At 47.8% G+C, this 24,293-nt stretch overlaps 8 protein-coding genes across 8 annotated transcripts; 5 read left to right on the top strand and 3 right to left on the bottom strand.

Annotated features, from left to right (window-relative positions):
• Positions 1-387: 387 nt before the first annotated feature.
• On the top strand, positions 388-3,918 carry HOO65_021004 (uncharacterized protein; the record flags this gene model as incomplete). Its single annotated transcript, XM_071006347.1, has 7 exons — positions 388-445; positions 512-593; positions 655-842; positions 903-997; positions 2,073-2,161; positions 2,236-3,367; positions 3,439-3,918. The coding sequence occupies 7 exons, from the start codon at positions 388-390 to the stop codon at positions 3,916-3,918; spliced, it is 2,124 nt and encodes a 707-aa protein (XP_070861642.1).
• Positions 3,919-4,277: 359 nt separating this feature from the next.
• Positions 4,278-5,587, bottom strand: HOO65_021003 (putative 26S proteasome regulatory subunit rpn9; the record flags this gene model as incomplete). Its single annotated transcript, XM_071006815.1, has 3 exons — positions 4,278-4,919; positions 4,982-5,217; positions 5,317-5,587. The coding sequence occupies 3 exons, from the start codon at positions 5,585-5,587 to the stop codon at positions 4,278-4,280; spliced, it is 1,149 nt and encodes a 382-aa protein (XP_070861641.1).
• Positions 5,588-6,243: 656 nt separating this feature from the next.
• Positions 6,244-9,177, top strand: HOO65_021002 (nadh-ubiquinone oxidoreductase 39 kda; the record flags this gene model as incomplete). Its single annotated transcript, XM_071006416.1, has 10 exons — positions 6,244-6,371; positions 6,436-6,449; positions 6,530-6,592; positions 6,670-6,764; positions 6,854-6,945; positions 7,032-7,668; positions 7,732-7,826; positions 8,248-8,304; positions 8,364-8,845; positions 8,993-9,177. The coding sequence occupies 10 exons, from the start codon at positions 6,244-6,246 to the stop codon at positions 9,175-9,177; spliced, it is 1,848 nt and encodes a 615-aa protein (XP_070861640.1).
• Positions 9,178-9,328: 151 nt separating this feature from the next.
• Positions 9,329-11,386, bottom strand: HOO65_021001 (ubiquitin carboxyl-terminal hydrolase; the record flags this gene model as incomplete). The annotated part of the gene is made up of 5 exons (XM_071006565.1): positions 9,329-9,661; positions 9,819-10,588; positions 10,687-10,797; positions 10,945-11,184; positions 11,299-11,386. The coding sequence occupies 5 exons, from the start codon at positions 11,384-11,386 to the stop codon at positions 9,329-9,331; spliced, it is 1,542 nt and encodes a 513-aa protein (XP_070861639.1).
• A 1,123-nt stretch (positions 11,387-12,509) lies between these two features.
• HOO65_021000 (metallo-beta-lactamase domain-containing protein) lies at positions 12,510-13,346 on the top strand (the record flags this gene model as incomplete). Its single annotated transcript, XM_071000213.1, has 1 exon — positions 12,510-13,346. The coding sequence occupies one exon, from the start codon at positions 12,510-12,512 to the stop codon at positions 13,344-13,346; it is 837 nt and encodes a 278-aa protein (XP_070861638.1).
• A 1,789-nt stretch (positions 13,347-15,135) lies between these two features.
• Positions 15,136-15,357, top strand: HOO65_020999 (ribosome assembly 3; the record flags this gene model as incomplete). Its single annotated transcript, XM_071000212.1, has 1 exon — positions 15,136-15,357. One exon carries the CDS (start codon positions 15,136-15,138, stop codon positions 15,355-15,357), a length of 222 nt encoding a protein of 73 aa, XP_070861637.1.
• Positions 15,358-15,986: 629 nt separating this feature from the next.
• On the bottom strand, positions 15,987-17,812 carry HOO65_020998 (Protein SDS23; the record flags this gene model as incomplete). The annotated part of the gene is made up of 4 exons (XM_071006630.1): positions 15,987-16,650; positions 16,732-17,198; positions 17,331-17,635; positions 17,698-17,812. The coding sequence occupies 4 exons, from the start codon at positions 17,810-17,812 to the stop codon at positions 15,987-15,989; spliced, it is 1,551 nt and encodes a 516-aa protein (XP_070861636.1).
• A 1,909-nt stretch (positions 17,813-19,721) lies between these two features.
• On the top strand, positions 19,722-23,557 carry HOO65_020997 (Importin subunit beta-3; the record flags this gene model as incomplete). The annotated part of the gene is made up of 5 exons (XM_071006321.1): positions 19,722-19,904; positions 20,003-20,222; positions 20,472-20,647; positions 20,741-23,241; positions 23,350-23,557. 5 exons carry the CDS (start codon positions 19,722-19,724, stop codon positions 23,555-23,557), a joined length of 3,288 nt encoding a protein of 1,095 aa, XP_070861635.1.
• Between the last annotated feature and the right edge of the window lie 736 nt (positions 23,558-24,293).

The raw sequence follows: 24,293 nt of genomic DNA, 5'->3' as shown, positions 1-24,293 counted from the left end.
TATACGCCCTCTCGACCACCAAAAACAATACTGCGAGTTGTATGTGAAGGGCATAGCCGACCACAAGAATGCCTCCTTCCGTGCAGCGTATCAATACCGCGCGCGCGCGTTCCTTTATTACTAGATTGCCTCTCTTTACAAGATGCGCAAGTAGTATCTTGGTTTTGTTGTGGATAGTCTCACTACAGAGCTCTTTTGATATCTTTGATTGGGGGTGCCTCAAGCCTACAGAATTGAACTTTGCTCAGTGTATGTTCGCAGTCATATCGCCTAAACCTGTTCTCTTGTCTCTAACGCCAAAACATAGCCTACCGATTAAATACCTACCCTATTGTGCATCTTAGTGTACTTCATCTCTTGGGGAATGTATTTACATTGACGCCTCTTATGGAGCGGTTCGAACTTGAATATGGCACACTCACCACGTTGGCCATGTTTGCTGGCCGTATGTACAAGAAAATCCACAAAGAATCACCATCGTCAGGTTATATAGCTGCTGACTTTTCTCTAGCTCTGGCGACCTTGCCCGCATTTTTGTACATATTCATTGAAAGGGTTTTGTTAAGAGGTGCCACTCCTATTGCGGGAGCTAGGTGAGTGCTGGCCTAGAATTGTCGTTGATGGACACAATAGCTAATTTAAACCCTCAAAAAGTATTTGGGTATTTCTTCTCATCGCTATGGAGGCCACAAAGACTGCTAGAACGAACCCACATTTTATGTTGGGACCTTATAAAATCCCAACGTGGACAACCCCCCTTGGAGGTCTTGTTGTTGTTGCAGCCTTGGTCCCAAGTAGCAGCTTTTTGGGACACGTTTGTGGAGTGGCTGTTGGATACATCTGTGAGTTGACGACACACTTGAACGTGACTAGCATGGACGATTGTACTGATAGCTATATAGGTGGAATGGGATACATCAAGTATCTTGCGCCACCGGAAAGAATTCTCCGCTGGGTTGAGAGCAAGCTCAACCTGCTTGCTATTCTGCCTCACTATGTCAGTGTAGACCAGAAGACATATGGCCGTTTCGGCGTATTACCTACTAGCGGCCAACCTTTGGCTACTTCCAGCAATCCACCGGCTGCCTTTTTGGCTGCTAATGGCTCCGGCCAAAGATTGGGGCCCTGAAGAGAGTGCATGCGAGGTTAGCATAGAAGATATGCTGTGTGCGTTTGTTCTTCTATTGCATAGACAGCAGGGAATTGCCGCTACGCTTATTGGCTCGCACTGCACAGCTGGAGTAGAGGAATTATTGTGAAATGGATAAAATTGTGAGACAATAAATAGACGTGATATTAGCGACTCAACCCTGTGCCTTGACTCGTGATATAAAGTGGTGTATGATCAATTGGTAATTGGTAGGCAAGTGGGTAGTTGAGTATTGTATTGCTATTGCGGTGTTATCGGGCTATCGGTTAATTGGGCCATGCCCCGCTTAACGCATCACTAAATCATAAGCTAAATCTAACTACTGTAGCGAAGCTCGACAACTTGCCATGCTCTGCTAAAGATCGACCAGGGCGCGTTTCTGGATGACCTATTCCTTTTTTTGTTTTAACAAAAAAGACAAAAAAAGGACAACATCAATCTACTAGACGAGCCGAATTCGAGCGAATTTGCCTTGCTTTCATTTCAATATTGTGATTGCAGGTAGAAACCCCAGGCCTGCGCTCTTTCGTCCTTTCATTTGTGACCCAAAGCAATGGCTGTGTAGGAGGCTCAGTGAACAGCACATCGTTTACCTTTGAATTACTCTTGTTCAAAGCGCCTTCTCTCTTTTGCACTCCCCTATCTCTCTTTAGACAATGTCGCGACTAATTTGTAAGCCATGTCATAATTGGGACTTGTTTTATTCTAATTCTCTACAACTCTTGGGAATACCAATACTGATCTCGTTGTCTCTTCTCTAGCTTCGGCCTTCCAAATACGCAATGACCCCCGGTTATTGAAAGCGCCTCCGTATCTTTCCCTAGGCTGCATAGTCTTTGGAGTTGCTTGGCTTCTTCTTCTCCCACTCGATGACTACTCTCGTAGGACCTACATATCTGAAAATGCTCTTCTGCCTGGACAGGTCCATACATACTTTAGTGGTAGTGATCAGCATGTGTTTAGAGCATATAAATCCGAGGTTGTAGCGCTCTCTAACGAGGACAACTATGTGTAAGCAACCAAGTGCCTTTCGGCAATATTTATAGGTTCCACACACTGACGTATTTCTCGTGTGTTGCCTCTAGTGTCAATGATCGCCTCGAAAGCATCGCGCATGATATTGGCCTGAAAACCGCCCGCCAAAACTTCTCATATTCTTCCGCCGGGGAGACTTACGCTGGCGAAAACTTGTATGCGATTTTGCAAGCACCACGCGGTGATGCCACCGAGGCTATCGTGCTAATTGCTTCTTGGCGTAATGAAGACGGGGAGCTCAACAAGCACGGCGTCCCCTTGGCGCTTACTCTGGCCCGGTACTTCAAACGGTGGTCTCTGTGGTCAAAAGACATCATTCTACTCTTCCCTCCTGAGTCGACGATGGGTAGCCAAGCCTGGGCTGATGCTTATCACGACGCACATGACACTGCAAATGCAGGGTCGCTTCCTATCAAGGCAGGTCTCCTTCAAGGCGCCATCGCGATCGACTATCCCCAGGAAGAGCGCTTTGAGTCGGTCCATATCGTCTACGATGGAACAAATGGCCAGCTACCCAACCTTGATCTGATCAACAGCATTGTTAGCATTTCTAATGGCCAGTTAGGTTTCCAGTCCAATATCCAAAAAATGTGGGATCACTCTGACAGCTATGATGAACGTCTTAAGACTATGTTCCGTGGCATGGTAAACCAAGGCCTGGGGCATGCAACTGGCCCCCACAGTGCCTTCATCCCATATCACGTAGATGCCGTTACTTTGAGACCATATGGAGCGGGCTGGCAGGATGAAATGGCTATGGGCAGACTGATCGAGGGTTCCTTTCGCAGTTTGAACAATCTCCTGGAACACCTGCACCAGAGCTTCTTTTTCTATTTGCTCATGAACCGTGGTCGTTTTGTTAGTATTGGCACTTACCTTCCTAGTGCTATGATATTGGCAGCCAACTTCACCATCATGGCGATTGCTGGATGGGTTCAAAGTGGCCAGGCTAAGAATACTCATGGGTCTCCTGCCACTCTTGGAAAAGAAATCCAGAAAGTGGAGGAGGTCACACAATCCCAGGAGGCAAACGAAGTATCCGTTCCTTTGACCTCCACCCCGCCATCTTCTAGTGTCCCCTCTTCGATAGAGCGGGAGGTTTCCTTACCGCTGGCCGTTGTGATATCGATCCAGTCTCTTGGCTTTGTACCTCTTTATCTGTTCAACAACACGCCCGTAAATGTAAGTGCTAACTAAGTTTGGTACATTGATTCCATTTGGATGTAAATACTAACTTACTGGTGCTTTTCTAGATGTTATACGGCGTATTCCTGGTCTTTTCTGTAGTGAACTGCGCGCTGCCTTTTATAATATCCAGTGTCATTGCTTCCTATCAGCCCACCCTACAGCAGTTCCAAATCATCAAGTCATTCTCTCTCCTTGGATTGGGAATGTTTCTTTCTGCCCTCGCGACCTTGAACTTCTCGCTGGCCTTCTTTGTTGGCTTGTTTTCAGCACCCTTCTCGTTTGCGCGTCCACTTGGAAAAAGACCCTCCCTTATGGTACTTTTCTCGGCTCTTCTTAATCTCCTTGCTCCATGTACTCTTCTTTTTGCTGGTAGCTCCTTGTTTGGAGTAGACATGAGCTATCTTTTGAAGCAGGCTGCTTTTGGTTGGGATGTATGGGGAATGTACACCAGTGTGGTTGTATGGTGTGTTTGGTGGCCTGCCTGGTTGGTTGCTTCGCTTGTGGTTTTAGCAAACCCAGCCAGTCAAGCTAGGGGAAGTCAATAGGAAACCGCCAGTTAATTGCCACACCATCATTTATAAGAAAATAAAGAGTTATGCTTGGTCTGTGCAGGAGTGTGAAGCGATCATAGAATGACTACATAGTTGGTTAGACATATTGCAGAATTATGGTAAAACTTGCCATTGCTAGTTTTTTTATTTCTCGGCAAGCTATGTGATCGCATTGTAGTGCAAAGTTAAGCCAAAATTACACCTGTCAAGTTTAACTGTAAGTGTGTTGAGTGCAGTATTTGTACGTGTTTCTTTATTGTGATCTATAGCAATTAGCTAGATTCTTAACACGCATTTCGTTGTTCTCGTAGACTTTCTGCGACTTGACGTTAGGTTGATTTATCCGAGTCTCTTCATGCCACCCACAAGTCGCCGCCCGACTTCTCAATCCAGTTGCCGAGCTCATTAACGTTCTGGTCCCACTCAATCAGCCGATCTCTCATCTCGCCAACCTGTTTCTTGTCGAGAACCTTGGGCTGGACCCACGTGATGTGGGCAATCTCATCAACCTGATCAATGGTGCCTCGCAGCAGACCTAGACTGAGGGCCTTCATAATTAGGTGCTCGATTTCTTCTGGGCGCACCTTGGTTGCAGTAGAGATATCCTTAAAGCTCATGGTGCGGTCATGGGGCGGCCGGCGGAAGACAGCTTCTGTAAGGGAAGCAAGGTAGATCTTTTGGCGCAAATGAGTCGAGTACTCGTCTAGGAGGTTATTGGATTCGATGTGATTAGACAGACGATCGAAGGCCACGAGATCGCCGCGGTTGAAGGCAAAGACAAGGTCACGCAGCCATTCATTTTCGCTGTCTTTGAGAGCGTCCAAAATAGGATGGAGCAATAGTTCGCCAAAGTTGTAGATGCTTTCGGAGACAAGAGCTGACACACTGAGATGGTAGGCACGAATATGGCGCTCCTTGGGGGATAGAGTCGAGATATCTATGCAAGCAAGGTAGAGGAGGGCGTTTCTGTAATAGTCGGCAAATTCGTTTTGGCGCTATGGCAGCGTTAGCATTGGCACTAACATCGAATACCGTGTGTGGCTAAGGGGATAAATACCTGGTAGTAGCTAGCATTGGCATCGTAGAAAGTAGCATGTACGAAAGGCTCAACCGAGTCTAAGCGGTCTAGTAATCTCTGGCAGCTATCGAGATCTTTGCGGGCGCCCTCAAGGTCGGGAATGTTAAGTTTAACGCGGGCAACGGCTGTCGAGGCATAGACCATAGCATCTCTGGTATCCGCAGTATCGACTCTCTTAGCGACGTCCTGTAGGAATGCAAGGCGCTCCTTGTTGTCTACAGTGGAAGGGCTTGTTAGCAAATTCAGATGCAGAGATCAGTATGGTAGTTTAGATAGAGGGGCGTATGTGTGCATTGGGATTGAGTATGACGTACTTGGGCATTCAGTAGAGGCATTTAAGGCAAGTTGCACAAGCTTGAGCTGGTTGATCTTGTCTGCAAAAGTCAAAACGAAAACATTGTAGAAAGGGAGACGGCACGGAGTGCTGGCGGGGTTCTTGAAGAAGGCTTGAAGCTTCTCAGTGAGCTGGTGCCACAGCTTGCGCTCCCAGAGATCCTCAAATTCAAGGATGTCTGCCTGGAGCTGTTCAGGAGCAGCTTCACGTTGATCGGCCAGGAAGTCCTGGATCTTCTCGTTAAAAGACATTGCGTAGATTACTGTATGCGGGCCCGCGGGGAGCTAGTTGTAATTGACAAGATTAAGGGTGTAGAGTTAGGATGGGTGTGGTGCGTTTTGGAGCGAAGCTATAGACTTCAGACCAAATAGGCGACACAGTCAAGAAGCTATATTCAAGCCAATAAGTTAACAGGCTGGAAATTTCAATTTCCCTTCGAAATATTAGGGATAATACGAAAAGGTATCAATGGGCCAAGGTGTGGTTGGAGCTGATGTGCGGTGATGTTGATGTTTGGCTTGGTATCTAATCAACTGTATATAGCTTAGCTAACGCGGCTGAACAGCAGCCTGGTGCTCATCTACCCCATCTATGTGTCTAGGATCCACTATTGAGTTGTCATTTTGATATTTTTCGGTTTCCGTAGTGCTAGAGTCAGCCGAGCCACGTGATTTCTGATTGGCGCTCTATTCCTGGCTAATTTGGTGAGCGGAGGGACTTATAGCACTGATCACGAAACCTCAAAGCCTCTAGGCTAATTTCCTCTTCAATCGCAGCCATAGTGCCTCTGCTTCCCTAACCTAGCCCTTCTTTAAGCTGCTGGCTCACGCGCACAAATTTCTAGTGCTAATTGGGAGCAATTCGCCCTCTGTATTTGTCGCTAGCCCCTTCGAATTATACGGCAAACATGTCTGGTCTCCGAGCTACTATGCAGTCTTCCCGTGCCGCTACCCTTGAAATGCTGGGCCGGCGTTCCATTTCTGATATTGCGATTACTCGCACCGGGAAACCTATTCTACGCACGCCAGGCGGTCGGTGAGTATCTAAAGGTACTGTTGAGCATCTCAGAATAAACTACTAACTTTCCTGCTTTCACTAGCTCCTCTCTGGGTGGTAAGAAGCCACGAGCCTGACTAGAAGAATACGAAATGAGAAATACATCTGACGTCTCTCCCTTTTGACGATTAATATAGGCAACACGGCCACAGTTTTTGGTGCTACCGGCAGACTTGGACGATACATTGTCAACAGACTAGGTGCGCATCCTCACCCGCAAAAACCAATGCAAACCCGTGATAGAGGAGGAAATGCTGATAGCGAAGTCGCGGAATAGCTCGTCAAGGATGCACTGTCATCGTGCCTTTCCGTGAAGAAATGGCCAAGCGCCACCTAAAGGTGGCCGGAGACCTGGGCCGGGTCATTTTCATGGTATGTTTCTGGAAAATAGCTTGTCCCAGACATCATCACAGGTAGTTGGAGTCCATCGATTAATACTTGACCTTCTCTGCTCCCTTTAGGAATACGACCTGCGCAACACCCGGTCAATCGAGGAAAGTGTGCGTCACTCCGACATTGTCTTCAACCTCATCGGTCGCGACTACCCCACCAAGTTCGTTTGATTCCTCAAGTCCCGCAAAAGCCAATTGGCAAGGCAGCAAAAAGATAAATACTAATATGCCGTGTGGTGTGTTATAGGAACTTCTCATTGGAAGATGTCCATGTTGAGGGCACCGAACGTATCTCTGAGGCTGTAGCCAAGTACGATGTCGACCGTTTCGTTCATGTGTCCTCTTATAATGCCGACCCTAAGTCGGATTGCGAATTTTTCGAGACCAAGGGTCGTAGTGAGAAGGTTGCCCGGGAGATCTACCCTGAAACAACGCTCGTACGTCCAGCACCGACCTTTGGCTTCGAGGATAACCTGCTCGTCAAGTTAGCCACGATCACGAATCTCTTCACGTGCAACAACATGAAGGAACGTTACTGGCCTGTTCACGTTATCGATGTCGGACGTGCCTTAGAAATCATGGCTTTTGACGACTCGACGGCTGGGCAAACGTATGAGCTGTATGGCCCCAAAAATTACTCCACCGCTGAGATTGCGGCCATGGTTGATCGCGAGATTTTCAAGAAGCGCAGGCACATCAACGTCCCTCCTAAGATCCTCAAGCCCTTGGCCGACATCTTGCACAAGCTTGTTTACTGGCAGACTGTATCAGCTCAGGAATTTGACCGCGAGATGTATGACCAAGTCATCGATCCGGCCGCTAAGACTTTTAAAGATCTCGGCATGACGCCCAGCGACATTAGTGAATTCACCTACCACTACCTGGTAAGTTACCCTCCCTGTGCGAGCCAAGCTCTCCATTTCTTCTCAATACTGACAGCCCAATAGCAAGGATTCCGTAGCTCAGCCTACTACGACTTGCCCCCCGCTACGGAGAAGGAGAAACGTGAAGAACGCAAGTACCTGCATGTCATCGACAACCAGTAGACAAGTGTCGGCCAGCCAAAAAGGGCGTGGATTTAGACATGAAGACAGAGATTGGCCGATTTTCTCAAGTACAGTGGTTCTCGACCGATTTTGTCACAGTTAGACAAAACATAGAACCGTATTGTTACCATACATACATAAATGTTGAATTTTTCATGCTATGAATCTATTGCTGATATTTTGCGGTACGAATATGATACCATGAGTAGGGTGTGATAATGCATATAATGGGATGTAAAGTGAAGGTACCTGAGCAAGTGGGTACAAAGTGACCTCCACATAGCAAAATCCTTCTGGAAAAAAATCTCAAGGGTTACATTTAAGCTTCACGTCACACTAAGTCAGGCGCTGTTTGCTATTCAACTAACAACCTAGTACTGCATCAGTTGTCCCTGCGTATCTAAATACCAAAACCAGATATTATACAGACAGGCTACAAAATATGAGCTACTCTGAGAGTGATGATGAGCCCATGTAAGTGAGACAGTCACAAAACTGGAATATAAGTCCAGTATTCTGATGCCCATGTTTAGTGCTCTTTCATCTCACGCTATAGCTGCTCTGGCTGAATTCAATGCGGAGAAGGACGCCCGAGAAGCCCAATTTGCTAAACTACAGCAAGCAGCGGAAAACGATGCTACTGCACGGAATGCATCTGGCCCGCTTAGCATGGAAGCCTTTGGTGAGGACTGGAACGAGTCCCAGTTCTGGTACTCGGACGAGACGGCTCGGCTTCTAGCACGCCAGCTGCTTAGCGATGCGACGCCTGAAATGACAGTTGCTGTAGTCTCGGCTCCTAGTGTTTTCGTGGCATTGAAAAACATAATCAAGGAAACGCCGGGGCTAGTGCCGCCGAAAATGATACTCTTGGAACACGATAACAGATTCAGCGTGTTCCCAGAGTTCTACTTCTATGATTTCCAGCAGCCCTTTAAGTTGCCCCACGAACTTAAGGGTACTATCGACAGAGTCATCTGTGACCCGCCGTTTCTTAGCGAAGACTGTCAGACAAAGGGTGCGTCATCTCTATAAAGTGAATTCCTTTTATGATGCGTTTGCTGCATCGGTTGTCTATTCACTCGCTAACATCAACGGCTTTATATTGCTGATTTCTTCCCCATAGCTGCCATGACTGTTAGATGGCTTTGCAAACCCGACCCAGCCCTCAAGAAGCTTATTCTCTGCACTGGCGAACGCATGGAGTCCCTGGCTCTAAGACTGTATCGTTCATTTGGGATGCAAACCACAACCTTCGAGCCAAAACACAGCCGTGGTCTCAGCAATGAGTTTTACTGTTACGCCAGCTTCGAGTGCGATGAGTGGAAGTGGACACGGAGACTAGAATAACTGCAAAAAAGGAAAACAAAGAACGAAGGAAAAGAGAATACACCGATGGAGCAACGGGCCAACACACATGTCAATGCCGATATGGAATGTCCTTGGTGCACAAGGACAAGAATTACTATATTACAGTCTCCCTATCGTATATAAGCAACCTTTAATTCATATGCTTTACAATATAAAACAGCAGATACGCCTGCGAGCTCAGGACCTCGGATAGTGTCGCGATTTGGACCTTGTGGTCGTTGAATTTGAACCATTGGTCACCAACGCGACAATATACAAGATAATGGCCCGTCTCTAGATCGCCGATGTGTACAATTACGCTCATGAGGTCGTATGTACATGCCCGATTATACTGTCGATTCGAGCGGGCTTCGCTGCTTCGACCAAGAGTTGTGTAGGGTAGCATGTTGAGCTCGAGGGGAAACTCGACAGGTGTGTCAATTTTAAGGGCGCGGTCATTACGACCTTGTTTGAACTCGAAACGCTACACAGGGAGATAGAGACAAGATAACATTGTATTGACTGGTTAGCTTTGACAGCGTTTGACGAGGCAGGTTGATAGGCGAGTGTACTGGTTTGTTTGCTGTGATGAAAAGATACAGGTAGAGGGGGGGGGGGGGAAATGTTCGTTTGTTCTTTACCTTGAGTTGAATTGTCAATGTATTGGGTAAACGCTTTACGCTTGTCTGCCGCCGGGCGCTTTGCATAGTTTTGCAGTTTTGGCAGCGATACTCGCACTTGTCGTCGCTGACGTACTCTGCATCTAGGCAATCTTGTAGCGGAACAGCCTTGCGGTTGCCTTTTTTGCTACGCACAGAAGATGATTCCAGGCCTAAATTAAGGTCAAGGAAGCACTGGAAGGAGTCCGTTGACTGGTTGCACTTAAGACATGTAGTCGTGCTTTGCATCTTCCCATAAAAGATTTGGTGGATAATACACATGCAGTTCCCGTCACGCGCAGCGTCGTTCTCGGCGTTTTCTATCTCGCTATTGCGTTCGTGTAGCTCTTCAGCAAGGAACTGGAAGAATTCGTGGGCGTCCTGTTCTCGCGTAGTTACTAGATTTTCAAAGGCCTTCTTTTCGGAGATCCAAAAGCCAGAGAGGATATTGGCAGGCGTATAGCCATTAGTGTTTTCTACCCCATAAAACTCTTGGAATACATCGTCCATAGCACAGCTTAAGCAATGGCTGACTGCACAACCAGCATGCCGATCGGACAGGTAGTAGTTGCGGAGGATGGGGTTGTGAAGGAAGCTTTGCAGAACCACATTTTGATAACAAGTGGCACCGGCATTATAGAGACCGCGCAAGCCTATGGCTTTGCAGGACACAGCCGTGGTATTGGAAGAGATGAAGCGCAGCTCTTCCCGCGCCTCGTCCGCGGACAAATCATCGAGCCTTCTTTTGCGGCCTGCGCGAGGTGTTAGCAGGAGTATATAAACACGATGATGTCAAGACACAAGATACCAGATAAAGTTTTTTCTAGGTTGAATGGTGAGAGTAACTTACGGGAAAAGGAGCCCGTCCCCTTTTTCAGCAGACGAAGCTCTTCAAGTGTGGGATCGTACACAAGATCGTCGCACATGTGGCAGTACAGCACTCCACTTCGGGAGTCGACGTCTATATTGGACACACGTAAGGGTTTTTAGGTGCTTGGTTAGCATGACTTGTTTCTAAATTACTCTTTTACAGGCCCGCCTTTTTAATCGACAGCAGTGCTGTTCTTCTACAGAAGGAGGGATGTATGGAAGGTAGGAAAGGGCTTACAAAAGCGGTGGGCCTTCTTCGTTCCATGCTGTGATATGCCGTCCTCAGTGACAATATCGGGGCATTGTAAGCAAAGATAGTTGGACGTTATAGTAGTTACTATCTGGCCAGAGCTACTGCGTGCGGTCTGCGAAACAGTGCGCGAGGAGTCGTCAAAGATTCGCCGCAAAATTGCCTTGTAGTTGTTTATGCATATGTTGATGTTCTCTTGGGCCTGGGTTAGGAGCATCTGAGTGTGTTCTACAGCACGCCAGGGCGCATTAGCGGAACAGGTTCTTTTTTGTTGCTTTTACTGCATGTAATATATTCTGTGGGATTTATCCTGCAGAAGTGAAAAGATATTAAACAACTCACCACAGCCGTACATTGGCGTGCCTTTGACAGGTGGATTCACACGCGCTACCTGTTTTGCGACAGCCTGGTTGCCAGAAACTCGAGACATTTTGAACTAGAGCTAGAGCGTGACTCCACAAAGAGAATACTGACGTATTGACGAAGAACCCGCGGCGATATCAAGCCACCTCGGATAGAGGCTAGAGGCGTTGTAAGCTTGTGTATCGCGATGCGATCCGGGGAGAGAGATATCGATAATGCAGGACCACGAGGTTCTAACAAGGCTGTCTTTGAAGAGTGAACAAGACAAGGCTGAAGGCGAATGAAGTAGAAAAGAACCTATACTATAGTTCAATGGCGGAAGAATCGCGACGTGTGTACTTCGCTTGCTTGAGGCTGCGTATGAGGTCGAAAGGTCGGAAGGTTGGAAAGGAAGGGAGAGGCTGTTAATCAATACTGCAAAGCCAAATCGTTCGTTCGTTATTATAGAGTGCTCAAGGGCAACTTGTGTCAAAGGAAGGCCAATCAATTGCGCTCGTAGAGCCTATTTCGCGTGCTGAGAATAAGGGCCAAGTAAGCTGGCGACTATGGGCTAAGCTTGCGCTTGGTTGTAATACTGCAAAACAGTCGGGCTTCCCGTTGTTGATCTTTTTATTATCGCTGTTTGGCAATGGGGAGAAAAACGCTGCCCTGTTCAATTAAGTAAGCAGGCTTTCAGCTACACCAAGGCTTAGATAGAAATCGCATCAATTCGGCTGGTTTGGGCAGAAGTTCATCGGCTGGGTTCAGCGAAATACCCGGGCAGCTATTCAGAAGGTAAAGACCAGGAGATTGAAGAAAAACTCGGGACGTATGTTCGTTGATATTTCGTCGCTTGAACATTTGCATGTAGAGTGACTTTTGTAGCAAGCAACTGAGACTAACCGAAAGTTACCAGCTGGTGGTAACCCTATCTGACCCTAAATATTAGTACAGTCTTCGCTGAAGGTCAACACACTGTCTTTGTACTACTCCATACCCCAATAAGACTTTGCACATGACAAATCACGATTGTACTATCATTCTCCATACCTCGGCTATAAACGATTTAAACATACTGTAATTCAACCACATCGTCTCGCTTTAACTATGACAGGCTGATGGCCTATTTGCACTTCTTGACAAGAAGAATCCCCCTACGCTATAACCTCCAGGCAAATTTCCTTTCCCCATCAAGTGTCAGTACCAGACCAATGAACATTTCTACTCTTCCTGCCCTACCCGACTTTGACCGGCTCTCCGAGAGGTGCATCCGCATCAACGGCGGCAACCCGGGCAAATTTACTCTCCAGGGAACCAATACCTATCTTATAGGCACCGGCCGTGAGCGGATTCTGGTAGATACTGGCCAAGGCTTTGGAAAATGGCTTCAAGTCCTGAAGAAAATATTGGCTGTTGAAAAGGCTACTATCCGAGATGTCCTGATTACCCACTGGCACTTAGACCACGTTGGTGGGAACAAGGATGTTCTAGCGCTTTGCCCCATCGCAAAGCTGTACAAGAATGCCCCAGGTGTGGGTGAAGAAAACCTTTCAGACGGCAGCGAGTTCAAAGTAGAGGGTGCTACAATTCGCGCTTATCATACCCCTGGCCACACGACTGATCATATGTGTTTTCTCCTTCTTGAAGAAGATGCTTTACTCACAGGTGACAACGTTCTTGGGCATGGAACTTCAGTGTATGAAAATCTGGCGGTATACATGGATAGCCTCCATCGTATGCGATCTATCTTTAAAGGTCGAGCTTATCCCGGCCACGGCGCAATCGCTGAAGACGGGCCAGCTCTGATCACCCAATACATTGAACATCGAGCAAAGAGAGAGCACGAGGTTGCACAGAAGCTACAGTCGCAAAGCAACAGCTGGACTGCTATGGAGCTTGTCAGAGCTATCTACATAACAACCCCTCCAGAGCTTCACGAGGCAGCCAGCAAAGGCGTACGGCATATCCTTGTGAAGCTAGAGAGAGAGGGGAAAATAGTAGCAGTCTCCGGTCAAAATGAAAGCACTAGTTGGATGTGGGTTAAATGATATGAATCATGTGCTGACCGGACTAGTCAATAGCTCAAGTTGATGAAGATGAGATATTGTTGCTCCATGCAGTGTTTTCAGATGAGAATCCTAGTTTATTCTGCAATTATGATTTGAATCATAAGAGTGTTAATGCCAACATCAAACTCAGATGGAATGGTTCGATCCTGGGAGGTGTGAGAATAATTCATTGTATTGGGAAAGTTCGCTGTTGCAACAGTAAATCACGGCCCTGATTACCATGCAAATTACAGCTATTTGCGTCATTGTAGTTATCCCGAGTTATGAAGTGGAATGATTAAATAATATAGGTGTAATATAATATAAAGCGAGTACACTGTCCTAATCCCCTAGGGAGCTGTGTCCTTCACTACCTCAAAAGTGCCAACAGTTTCCATGTTTGCCGCTTCCACCTATTCGCTCAGAGCTGCGTAGCCTGCCCCTATGTTTGATCTGCCTTTGGTGATGATGAAATTTCATGGTTCTTATTGCTCAATGCATTATAGCATACGATGGGTGTCCTAGGGGTGCCTATAGGGACTTTCTAAGAGGGTCATTGAGCTTGCATTCAACCCTCCTGCTCACTTATAGACTAGTCGAAATGATGGGTTAGTTGGAAGTAATCACCATAGTCAACAAAGCAGTAACATAAGATGTTTTTTTTCAAGCGGCTCAAGTTCAACTATTAAAAATACTAGTGACAGATATTCTATACCACCATCTTCTCTACCTAGTCTTGTTCTCAGCTTCCTTCTGGTGAACAGTCCCTCTTTGATAACTACTTGATATTCATTGCCTAGCCTGTGCTGTTGCGCCATCCTGTCAAATAGTCAAGGCTATACTTACCACATATAAAGCAATATATATTTAGCCTTGAACACCTGGGACTCGGTAAGCGTTACTGCGGACATGCGCACTAGGCTGTTTCAATCTTTCGTTTCTTTACTTCCAGTCTCCTCACTCATAGGATAGCACGTTATTCAAGCATAATAAAAGCTGCAGCTCGATTTGAAAAAAACCAGGCAGGAGGCTTCTTGATACCATTGAGAAGCCTGGACAATTTAATCCATCATATGCACATTAAGCTGTCTAGCACCGATTCATATTTGCATCTACAAAGCGATATAGCCAGCACACCTTGACAAGCATACGTGCAGTGTATACAACCTAGATACGATATTAACCTCGATTAATATTAGATGAAGGATCACGGCGTACGACTTCTCCATTATAGGCGCCAACTTAATGGTGTATTAGCTTTCCACCTAGGAGTATAGTGACAGCTTCAACACAATGAGTCAGCAGCCAGCCAGATGTAACGACAGCACAAGCCAAAATAAAAGACGCGACAACACACAAGAACGCGAGGTGAACCTCCTCTAGGCCATAGACTGCGACTATTTTCGCATACAAGACTGTATACCAAAGCTCAGCACAAGGAAGCTACGATATTCTATGACGCTGTGGTGTGGGGCTGATTCACAAGCTGAATCAAATTTCTTCGTGTTATATCATTGGCCAAACTTCTGTTCTCAAGGCGGTGAAGAGTTACTGTGCAAATAGGAAAAAGTCACGGTGCAAGTATGAATTCTCTTTAGGAACTGTGGAGCCGCTTCCCATTAGCGTGCAAACCCTAAATCTGTGTCGTATTATGGACTCCAAATTTTACCAATATCAAGGTTGCTCTCTGTTTTCATGCCACCACTACACCTCTCCCTTCTACGATTCCTTGCATCACATTTCCATACACTCGTCTCCTTATTTATTTCAGATACAACTCTCTTTAAAAATGCCAAACCCCATTACCAACGACGTCTTTTCTGCTTACTATCTGCAGCGCACTACGAACGAACTCGCTGAGGATCTTGACCGCGTCCGTGCTGCTGAAGACTTCAAGGCTGATTCTATTCAACTTCTAGTCCATGCCCTTCAACAAGGCGCTGCCACCTTCACTAGCACTGAGCAACAGCGCGTTGCTGCAGCTACTAAAGAGGAAACCAGCAACGAGTAGATGGACACATATATATTTTGATATGGATGAGAATTAACTTGCGAAAGCTTCCTTTTTCTCATGGCAAAAATATATAAAAGATACATACGTGGGTGTATATGCCATGGAGCGAGCGTCAATCTTGGGGATCTTCTACCTCAAAATCCCTGTCAAATATGTGGCTAGTTGCGCCTCAACTCTATAAAGAACTCGGGACTTTTCTAGCACAACTCGGTACCCCTATAATCAGAAACCAAACTCGACATCATCGCAGTAGATACCACCAAATTCTGCCATGACGGTATGCGAATGCCACTACGTCTGACTAACTAGTCTGATTTGGCTGTAGACCACCTACCCATAATCGACCAAAACTAGAGGCCAAAGCAAAAAGAGGAAAGGGGAGGAGGAAAGATATTCAGGGACACCAAGCTGCATTCATGGTGGGACCGTAAAGCATGGCGTCAAGTTAGATGTATAAGGCAGGAAGCAGCATGGTGAAAACGACCATATATAATGGGATGAAGAAATGGGATGAAAATAATAAAAGAAGATAGCAAGTAAAATCAATTTGCAACGAAGAAAATATGACTTCGATATTTGGACTACACATTCACGTCCCAGTCCCCCTGCCCGTAGAATCTAGAGGTTCAACGGCGGATATCCAGGCTTGTACGGACAGAGTCGAGGCTTGGCCGTACCGACGAGCTGGAACTTCTTCTACGCTTAGCCCGTTGTTCGTTAGGGTCAGCTGGGTTCATACCGGTAGTCTTGGCAAACAGATTGAGGATATCTGTTAAAGATACCACACCGGCAAGACGGCCAGACATGGCATGGCCGTGGCTACCAGCAGCAGACATCAGAAAAGACACATGGCTCGGCGATGACGAGTAATGGGTTGCCGAGCCAGTAGGAACCAGTACGGGGCTAGACGACGCAGCGACCGGGGTTTTCTGGGGAAGGAGAGGGGTTGCCGGGTTTGAGTTAGCCGGTGAGGCAGTCTCGACTACCCACATGCGGTGTGACTGTGTGGCTACAAGCTTGGCTAACGTGTGTGACAGGGTTGAGTAATTAGTAGTGTAAAACACTGGAAAGGAATCCCGGCCCTGGTCTACGCCACGGGCATTCAAAATCACCGAGATGAAATTGAGGCAGGTGTTCTGCAACAAATGGGCGCTCGATGAAGTCGTCAAGTGGCGTACGTCAACGGTGGAAATATTTCCCACAACCTTCTGCATCGAGTCGACAATTGCGACGCTAGTCAGCCCCTCGTTAAACATCAGCAGGAGTGCCTCAGTGAGGGGACTATCCTGGCTACGAGCGGGTAAGTATGTTAGTTGAGAGCGCGCTGCGATATTATCAATACAAATGGCAGAGGAGGGGCTGCTACTATACCTAACAGCTAGAACAGACTTGCTAGCAATGCCCAGGTCTTGTATACTCGCCGAGTACATGCTATCAATAGCTGGAAAGTTGATTCCTTCCTTCCAGAAGAAAGCCACTATCTTCAGCTGGTCCAAGATGCCAACAACATGGCCATTATCGTCAGTAACCAACAAGCGGTGGATTCCGCTTCCTAGAACTTCGATAGCCTTGTCTAGTTTCTCTCCGCGTGGGAGTGCCACTAAGCTTTCCTTGCGGCACACGGGCTGGATATCTGCTAAAGTGAGAGCCTGCCCCTTGTGTGCTTTAGTCGCAATTTCGGCATACATTGATCGAGTCTCATCATCAGGCTTGGCAATTCCCACGATAACAAGCAAGTATGCATTCAGATCATTATAGTCAAAGGTTGAGATGGCAGATTCGGATGTTTCGGTTTCGCGGATTAGAACGGCGTTTGTCGGTGAGGTTTTCAAGAGCGCCTGTATTATTCATTAATTTAAAGTCGAGAAGGTTAGCCTAGAGATTTTTGATAGCCCATCCATGACGAGGGAGAGAGGCAAGGAAGGGCAAACAAACCGAGAGTGGAGCAAGGGGGAAAGACAGAGACATACATTAGTTGCTTCCTGTACACTGGTATCCATAGTCACCCATTTCACCTCGTCGGCAACAGCTAGCTCGCCAATTGCAACCTCTCGCCAGTCTCTGTCAGCAAAGCGCGGGTCTAGTTTGCGGTTTCGCTGGATAGCATGACTCTGAATGCTAACCAGATCCTGCAGAGCAGCTTGTGTGAATGACGGGTGTCTAGCCGATCGAGGTGATGAAGGTATGCTGTAGAGGTTCTCTGCAAGAGCCTGGCGGTGGGTAGCTAGCACAGGAATATTGACGGCGGGGGGCGAGCCGACAGCCGAAGCCAAAGCTCCAGGTGATGCAGCAGCGCCAGAATTAATGCGGAGACTCGCTGCGGAAGTTTCGCGAGACGGGATCTTCTGGGGAATGGCAGAGGCGGAAGGGGGATCGAGGCAGCGGTAGTTTCAGTAGAGTCAGAGCTATGGCCGGGGTTTGTGCCCTTCTCCGAGATAGAGGAGTTGTCCATGTTAGTGGGTTTAGCCAATGAGGGGCAGCTTCAGCTTAGCTACTAATAGTTGTTGTGTCGTTGACGGGAGTTGGTGGTTTGGGTGGGATTGTTAGGGTGAAGAATGGTTGAAGCAAATGGAAGGCAAATAGGAACAGGAGAGGATTTAATGTCTTGTGTCAACTTGTCGCTATTCGTCCGCTGAAAATATGCGTACCGCCCGCCGCTATTAGCAATTGACAACGTCAATCTTTATCTGGACAAGTACATATATACATTACATTCAAGGTCCCAGGCCGGCGAACCCTTTTGATAACCCCAAGCAACACTCGTGTTCGAAGTCTAACAATGTAGAAGAAAAGGTGAAGGAAATTTTGCGAGAACACAACGTTGGGGAGGATGGCACTATTAGGGGGCGAATTATACGACAAGGTTACGAATTGTCACAGTGAGAATCTCTGTCAGACTAGATGAGTGAGTGGATAGGATACTACCACGCCAACTATAGCGAAAGCAAAGGTGACGTTCTGGCTGTATCTCCAGGGTCTAAAACCCTAGAGGATTGAAAGCGATGAACTTGTCGTATTGCAGCTTCTCTTTTTGCTTTTTTTTTTAGCCAAAATGTTAATTTTTGCCCTCTCATTGACAGCAATACCTGGGTCGGGGTCTTCACCGCCTTGTGCTCATATTTATTCGCCTGGCCCGATTTTTTTCTGGGCCTGCCCTGTTAGTACAGGGTACTTACAAAGCTCAGTTGGTTATTATACAATGACGTGTAGACGGTACCCCGCTGATAAGAGAGAACTGATAAACAAGCCATGGACAAGAAATTCTTGAGGGAGGGGTTTTCTCAGGTAGGCATCCAACAACAATGCCAAGAGAAGACTAGAAACAGAAAACTGGTGCTGGTCTTGCGAGTATTTCATCAGGCGTCTCTGTATAATTGATTCTGGCTTCAAAGCGACAGATGGGGGAGCAGAGAATCCGACGTGCACGCTCAAAAAAAGGCGAGAAAAATGTTGTGCGTGTGTGTTGTATGCATGCACATGTATGTATGGTGTTTGTTTTTGGCCATGTTTGACCACCCAGCCCAACAACAACCCAATGAAATGGCTGTTGCTCCTAGGGTATAACCCTAGGCACGGTTCTGACTTCTCCATATATGATTTGACTTCATATTGAAAACGGCCATTCATGGCTGATTATTGCACGAGAACCCCAGGATGGAAGAGGGTGGACGAAAGGGAAATGAAGGGGAATTTGGTAATGGCTGTTGTGTTTATGGCAAGTAACTTTTGTTTGTATGTTTTCCCAGATTCGTTGCTGTCGTCGTCTATTCTAGCCGCCGCCTATGTGCAAATTTCATGGCTATAAATAATGCTATTTTTCTGAAAAAAAAAAAAAAGAAGCCCTGATGCGCAACCCCACTCTTAAATTTCTAGCAAAATATTGTTCCCAATGTCCAACTTATCTTATTCTCTTCGCCTTTTCTCTCTCTGTTTTTAAAGAAGCTCTTAGCCGGATTGAATTCTCCAAATCTTTTCTTTCAAAAAAAAAAGAACTAAAAGTTGTCACCAGGCGTACGGGTGAATTTCTCACTTTTTCTTTTTCCCTTTTTGCTTGTGCTTTCTTCTCATCTCTCTCTTGCCCCTCCCTAAGACGATCACCTGGAGAAGTGTCAAGGCCATCCCTTCTCTATATTTCTAATTTCTTTTTGACCTTTTTTTTTCTTTTCTTTTCTTTACCTCGTTAACCCCTCCTCTTCTTTTCCCTCCTCTCCCTCTCCCCCGAGCGAAACGTCGACCGGTACCACGAGATCCCCTCCCCCCCCTAGGAACTTCACGACGTCTCTCGCCCCTCACTCTCCTTTGATCCATTTTTTCTCGCCAAAGAATCCCCCCCCTACTTATATCTACAACCAACCTTCAAGATGTCGGTCCTCCCCGCTGAGGTCGCCACCGAGTTGAGCCAGCTCTTGCAGGCTCTTCAGTCGGCCGACAACTCTGTGCGCTCTCAGGCTGAGGAGCACCTGCAGGCCAACTGGACTTCAACACGGCCCGAGGTTCTTTTGATGGGACTCGCTGAGCAGATCCAAATGTCTCCAGACATGACGGTAAGTCTCCTGGATATTCTCGTGACTCTTCAAAAGCTCCCTGCCATGGTTGCTCGTACTAACCAGTGCCTTTTTTCCTCGCCTCCTCCCTTTCTCAGACCCGTTCATTCGGCTCCGTCATTTTTCGCCGCATTGCCTCCAAGACTCGCAAGAACGCCGAGGGCGAGACCGTCGACATGTTCTACTCTCTGGTTGCCGACCAGGCTGCGGCCATTCGCGCCAAGATTCTCGAGAGCCTGGCTACCGAGACCCAGCGCCCTGTGCGCAACAAGATCAGTGATGCAGTCGCCGAAATTGCCCGGCAATACACGGACAACGGTACATTCTCCCACTCTGCCCTTAGGCTTAGCGAGTAGGGGAGAAGAGGGACTGTGGCTTCCAGAGCCTAGATGCTAGGACTAGGCAGTAGACAAGACTTCTTCTGCTGTCTCTATAGACCCTATGGCTAGACTGGAATGCTCCTTCTTTCTGAGATCTCTCCATCTTTCTCTACCTAGCCCATCCCTCCCCCTCGCTTCCTCTCGACTTCCAGACCGTAAGCCGCTAACACATTCCCATCCTCCTTAGATGACTCCTGGCCTGAGCTGCTGAACGCTTTGTTCCAGCTGTCTATAGCCCCGGAGAGCGAGAAGCGTGAGACTGCTTTCCGTGTCTTTGCTACTACTCCTGCCATTATTGAGAAACAGCATGAGGAGGCTATTGCCGGTGTCTTTGGCAAAGGCTTTAAGGACGAAGCCGTCTCTGTAAGCATATCTCTCTTGGAATTTATAGCCTGCACTATTTATTATGAGCCTTGCTTTTTTTTTTTTGCTAACACAATTATGCTTACTTTCTAGGTTCGCCTTGCCGCTGTCGATGCCTTCGCCTCTTTCTTTTCCGGCCTTGGTCGCAAGGCCCAGGCCAAGTTCTACGGCCTCATCCCCGATATCCTTAATATCCTCCCTCCCATTAAGGATTCAAAGGAATCTGATGATCTTTCCAAGGCTCTGCTTTCTCTTATTGAACTGGCTGAGCGCTCCCCCAAGATGTTCAAACCCCTCTTCCACAACGTCGTTGTCTTCTGCATCTCTGTTGTCCAGGACAAGGAGCTCGAGTCCAACTGTCGCCAGAATGCTCTCGAGCTTCTTGCTACCTTTGCTGACTACGCCCCCTCCATGTGCCGCAAAGACTCTTCATACACCAACGACATGATCACCCAGTGCCTGAGCCTCATGACTGATCTAGGCGAAGATGACGATGATGCCGCTGAGTGGCTTGAGAGCGAGGATCTCGACCAGGATGAGAGCGATCAGAACCACGTTGCTGGCGAGCAGACTATGGACCGCCTTGCCAACAAGCTTGGTGGCGAGACCATCTTGGCCCCCACTTTCAACTGGCTGCCTCGCATGATGACTTCTCTGGCCTGGAGAGACCGCCATGCTGCCCTGATGGCTATCTCGGCCATATCTGAGGGCTGCCGTGAGCTCATGATTGGCGAGTTGAGCCAGGTCCTGGACCTGGTTATTCCCGCTCTTTCCGATGCCCACCCCCGTGTCCGCTGGGCCGGTTGCAATGCCCTCGGCCAGATGAGCACCGACTTTGCCCCTAAGATGCAAACCGACTATTACGACCGTGTGCTCAAGGCCATCATCCCCGTTTTGGATTCGCCCGAGCCTCGTGTCAAGTCGCACGCCGCTGCCGCCCTGGTCAACTTCTGTGAGGAGGCTGAGAAGGACGTCCTCGAGCCATACCTAGATGACCTCCTATCCCGCCTTTTCAACCTTTTGCAGGATAAGCGCTTTGTTCAGGAGCAGGCTCTATCAACCATTGCCACCATCGCCGATGCTGCCGAGTCTACCTTTGGCAAGTACTACGACAACCTCATGCCTATTCTTCTCAACGTTCTTCGTGGCAACAACGAGAAGGAGCTCCGTCTCCTGCGTGCCAAGGCCATGGAGTGTGCTACTCTGATTGCCCTGGCTGTTGGCAAGGACCGCCTTGGTCCTGATGCTCAGACCCTGGTTGAACTTCTACGCACCATTAACAACAACATTGAGGATGATGATGACCCGCAGGAGCAGTACCTCATGCATTGCTGGGGCCGCATGTGCCGTGTCCTTGACACTGATTTCCTCCCTCTTCTCCCCACTGTCATCCCCCCTCTTCTAGAGCTAGCCAGCGCTAAGGCTGACATTACTCTTATCGAGGATGAGGAGCACATTGAACAAATGCAGAACGAGGATGGATGGGAGCTAGTCCCCGTCAAGGGCAAGATGATTGGTATTCGTACTAGCATCATGGAGGACAAGCGTATGGCCATCGAGCTTCTTGTCGTCTACGCCCAAGTTTTGGAGCAACACTTTGTCCAGTTTGTCCCGAAGATCATGGAGAACATTGCCCTCCCCGGCCTCGCCTTCTTCTTCCACGACCCTGTTCGGTTTGTGTCGTCTAAACTCGTCCCCGCATTGCTCAATTGCTACAAGAAAGCCTACGGCCCCACATCCTCTGAAATGGCTGGCCTGTGGACCCCGACTCTGGAAAAGCTTCTAGATGTCTTGACTGCTGAGCCTGCTATTGACACGCTCGCTGAGATGTACCAGGGCTTCTACGAGTCCGTTGAGGTCGTTGGCCCCAACTGCATGAGCACTGCTCACATGGAAAAGTTTATTGAAAGCGCTACCTCTGCTCTGGATGACTACAAAGACCGTGTCAAGCAGCGCCTTGAGGATAAGGAGGATGGCACTGGCGAGGCCGATGACGATGAGTCGGATGAGCTTCTGATGGCTGTTGAAGACGACCAGACTTTGCTGTCTGATATGAACAAGGCTTTCCACGCCATCTTCAAGAACCACGGCACCGCCTTCCTGCCTGCCTGGGAGCGTCTGATGGATCTGTACACTATCTTCCTCCGCTCCGAAGATCCTACTCAACGCCAATGGGCTCTGTGCATCTTTGATGACGTCCTTGAGTACTGCGGTGACCAGAGCATTCGCTATGCCAGCATCGTGTCCCAGCCTCTTATTGCTGGCTGCCAGGACGCTTCCCCGGCCATCCGCCAGGCCGCCGCATATGGAATTGGTGTTATTGCCCAGCGCGGGGGACCTGCTTGGCTACAATTCCTCTCTACCACAATTCCTGTCCTCCTGCAGGTGGCCCAGTTCCCCGATGCCCGATCTGAGGAAAACGTCTATGCCACCGAGAACGCTTGTGCTGCTATTGCCAAGATTCTACACTTCAACCCTTCGGCTGTCGGGGATGCCCAGGCTGTCGTTGACCAATGGGTTCTCACCATGCCTGTCGTTAACGACGATGAGGCTGCTCCCTTTGCTTACTCTTTCTTAGCTGAGCTAATGGACAAGTAAGTAGCAGGAATCTCTGGTTCTAGTCATGCGCTATATTTTCATGACTCAATGATGCCGAGCAATATACTACATGAACAAGTGCTAATATTATATCTCTCTTCTAGAAACAACTCTGCCGTCACCTCCCGTGCTGACCAAGTTTTCGTCTGGGTTGCTCAGGCCCTGGAGGCCGATATGCTTCAGGGCCAGAGCCTTGCTCGCGTTGTTGCTTCCACCAAGACCCTGTGCACCGCAGCTGGCCTGAACCCCGCCCCTCTCATGGCCCAGTTCACGGCTGAGGCTCAGACCCGCATCATGGCTCACTTTGGCTAAGCCGACCCAGTCAAGGCATTAAATCTAAAGAAGGGGCAAGTAACAGAAGTTGAGGGGAAAAGATACCAAAATAATGGACAGAGTAGGCAGGGTTGGGTGTAAATGGGAAAGGCAACGAATGAATGAATGATTACTTACTACCTAGCTTACAAGATAGAAGGGGAAAGCCGTATGCGACATGATGATGGGAGTCTGGCGAAACTTGTGGAAGGGGTGTAGAAAAGTACGGTTGAGATAGGTGCGATATTCGGAGGACTTTCCTTTTTGCGAAGAACAAAGTGTCAATACCATGGTTTTATGTTTTCTTTGTTTTCTTTGTTTACTTTTTGTTTCTTTATATACGTCAGTATGCACTAAGAAGACCAAACAAGAGAGAGAGAGAGATGATTATGTCCTAGATGTGCGGCATATAAACGCTATGATTTTACAAGCACTAGAAAGGCTGAGAGAGAGAACATCGGAGATATCTAATAGGTTAGAAGATACAAGACAGCGGAGGCCAATAGCATTGTTTGCTGTCTTCGGTGTTGATATGCAAAGGCAGTAGAACCCAAGGCTGGTTTTCCGCATGACGCAGCTCAACCTCGAGTATAATACAATGCACCTTGTATGCGAGGTCTATGGCATCACAGCGCCTCTTAGCAATAGCGATTCATTCCCGCAAGGAAACGTATCACTACAGGCGTTGTCCAAGTCTCTCATCTATAAAAGTCAATGCATATAGCCTGCGTTAGTC

Source organism: Ceratocystis lukuohia (assembly GCF_044167205.1).
Source record: "Ceratocystis lukuohia strain C4212 chromosome Unknown Supercontig2_pilon, whole genome shotgun sequence".
In the NCBI taxonomy this organism is placed as follows: domain Eukaryota; kingdom Fungi; phylum Ascomycota; class Sordariomycetes; order Microascales; family Ceratocystidaceae; genus Ceratocystis; species Ceratocystis lukuohia.
This window is presented reverse-complemented; position numbering and strand designations above follow the sequence as displayed.